The sequence below is a fragment of the Ziziphus jujuba genome, chromosome 6 (assembly GCF_031755915.1).
Source record: "Ziziphus jujuba cultivar Dongzao chromosome 6, ASM3175591v1".
Taxonomy (NCBI): domain Eukaryota; kingdom Viridiplantae; phylum Streptophyta; class Magnoliopsida; order Rosales; family Rhamnaceae; genus Ziziphus; species Ziziphus jujuba.
Window position 1 is genome coordinate 21,789,936 of NC_083384.1, and position 3,065 is coordinate 21,793,000.

The 3,065-nt window shown below is 31.3% G+C and overlaps 1 protein-coding gene across 1 annotated transcript; it reads left to right on the forward strand.

Annotated features, from left to right (window-relative positions):
- Positions 1-676: 676 nt before the first annotated feature.
- On the forward strand, positions 677-1,373 carry LOC107433477 (14 kDa proline-rich protein DC2.15). Its single transcript, XM_016044764.4, has one exon. It carries the CDS (start codon positions 754-756, stop codon positions 1,180-1,182), a length of 429 nt encoding a protein of 142 aa, XP_015900250.1. The 5' UTR covers positions 677-753; the 3' UTR covers positions 1,183-1,373.
- Positions 1,374-3,065: the final 1,692 nt, after the last annotated feature.

The window sequence follows — 3,065 nt, forward strand, 5'->3', positions numbered from 1 at the left end:
TATTTATTTTTTATCAATTTGATCATCTTTTACAGAAAGTAGCTTGAGGCAGTACTAACAAAAAAGTATTTAATCCCTAGATACTTATTTCTTAACCACAATCGCTATACAATACTCTCAACTCTGAAATTATGCGTGGTGAAAAATAAAACATCTATGGCTAAGTTCAACTCTACATGCTTGCTTGATTTATTGATTCCTTCTGGTAATTAAAAGGCTGATTTATCTTGCTCTTCTTCTGAATAAGAACATTGCAGGATCCTCTGTTTGGGAACTCAATTTTAAATGTAAGTATTCGCCCCCGTTCGTAAGTCTCTTCATTTTCACCAAATCAAAACAAAAGCATCAAATGCCAAATACCAATAAATCTGAAAAAATGGAAAACTCCATATGCATCTTGAATCCCAAATAATTAAATATACAAAAAAAAAAAACCTATATAATTTCCAATATTTTAAAATATTTCCATATGTATAAGTATCCATGGCATATGAAAACAGAGCAGTATCCCAAGCTTGAAAAATTATAACGTTGTTTTGTGAGCTTGGGACAAAAATCATAAAGTTGACAACTAACCTGCAAAGAAAACTCCAAACTCCATAATCCCAAATTCTTATCCTCAAAGTTGTATTGCCAGGTTATGCTAGGGTTTTCTCACCTATAAAAGCCACTAAGCTAGACGTTCCCCAAACACAAAATTAGCTTTAGTTTTCCAACTCATTTCTAAAAGCTAATTTTTTTGTTTTTGTCGAAATGGCTTCTAAGGCTTTAGCATCCTCTGCCCTCCTTCTCTCCCTCAACTTGCTCTTCTTCACCATGGTGAGCTCAACTAATGTCCCAGATTGCTCACCGGCACGGCCCTCAAATAGTCACAATAACAACCACTCCCCCGCAACCAAACCATCTCCTAATCCTAAGCCCAGTTGTCCTAGGGATACCATTAAGTTAGGGGTATGTGCCAATTTGCTGAAACAAGATTTGGTGCACCTTGTTATTGGTAAGCCTCCCAAGAACCCTTGCTGCACCCTCATCGAAGGTTTGGCTGACCTCGAAGCTGCAGTCTGCCTTTGCACTGCCATTAAAGCTAACGTTTTGGGTCTCAATCTTAATATCCCTGTTTCATTGAGCTTGCTTCTCAACTACTGCGGCAAGAATGTTCCCTCTGAATATCAGTGCGCTTAAGTACTAAAATCTCTAGCTATATTAATTGTTTCTGTCACTTCCAGATGATTTGCTGTTTTTCAATTTTTTTTTTTTTTCCACCTTAGTTTTCACGATGTGTTTGGTGATCTCTAAGATTGTTTATTGGTTCATGCCGTAAACATTTGTGTCAATAAAGATTTATGTTAATAAACATTTGCGTTAATATTGCATCGAAGGATCCTCCCCTTCATTTTGATTTCCAATATGCTTTCAGTGTACGTACTGTATTCTAGTAAAATTATATATGGATATTAATTAAGCTGCATTTAATGCAGGCTTACCTTTGACTATGAACGTGTGACTAATATAACTTTGTTTATCTATTTTTGTTTTCGGATAACCTAAAACCTTAGTTCCTTGAATTTCATTATAATGCTGGTGTTTCAAATTTTCCTAGTATTATTTCTTGGAGTGCTATCGATGGATGATTGCAACTGTACAAATCGTTCAAGTAATTATGTAGTGAAGGTAAGACATCGTTACCATGGAGACTATAAATAACCAAGTTTTGCAGATAGTTATTGTTGGAATCATAGGGCCAAAGCCCAAATCTTATAATTGAATAAAATATTTGATTAAAATATTTTCACCACTAATTCTTGAAGTGCAAAAAAAATATTTTCTTAAATCCATATGATCTTCCGAACTACTGTTTGCATGATATCTACGTGTGGATCCATTTGATCACAAAAAAGAAGAAGAAGGTTTATATGAAAAACACATTGAAACCTTCTTGTTTTTATTTTTCTTTCAAAATGTTTGATTTTTCTACTGAGATTTTAAACCATGGAAAAATAATGTTCAAACGCTATATGGCTAGAGAGTAGAAAAATATATTTATAGACCACAAACCCTAGCTCCTAGGATTTAATTACTAGGATTTAATTAACACCTTAGGCCTAACTAATGAGCTCTTTCTTGTATATGAATAAATTAAATGGATTTTGTCATTTATTAAGCTAGTTTAGGGATTATACGACTAGTATTACCTTGTTCTAAGAGCATAAATCTAACAATCTCTTACTTGTTCTGGGGCAAGCTTGAGACTTTGATCCAATCTGGTATTACTCCACCAAAAGTCCAAAATTTAAACTCCAAGATTAACAATGTTCATATTAAATGTATTTTTTTTCTTTGTAAAATGTCAATGATTAACTAATAATATTTTCTATGAATCAATTAATTAACTATTCACTTAACATATCAATTTCTCTAATAGATCCAATGCACTGGTCAGTAATTTTTCATGTTCAAATATTGAAACATATCAAGAGGATATTTCATAGAAATTCTACTTTGTATTATTTCATAAACAATAGTAATCAAATAATCGTAATCCTAAATCATAAAGATATTGGCTGTTCATAGTAAACCTCATTTATTGATAATTCAAGAAATCATAATCACTTAATCACCTACTTATAATACACTTAAGATTATAAAAAATAACATATAAAATGTTGTCTGAAATTAATTCTTTTTCTTAAAAATTTATCCCTAATTAAATCTCTCATGATTCTCTCGAGTGAAGATAATTCATTACAATATTTTAAATAACCAAGATAAATTATTTCATAAAATATTTTAAGTTTAATATAGCGCTCAACTTTATTTATTAACTATAAGACAACTCATTAAGTTTGAGAACATATGATTATGTATTCTATGGACTTATCCATATGATTATATACTAGATAATTAATCCGGACCTTATACGTAAAATATAATATGTACAACCATTTAAAAAATATCCCATACCATTAAATGATTAAATGAAACTATGATTTGTCTTGCTTCTTGCTAAGTGAGTTTTTTTAACTCACCTATTTAGCTCTTAAGTGCTTAAATTCTTGCTTGGAAAT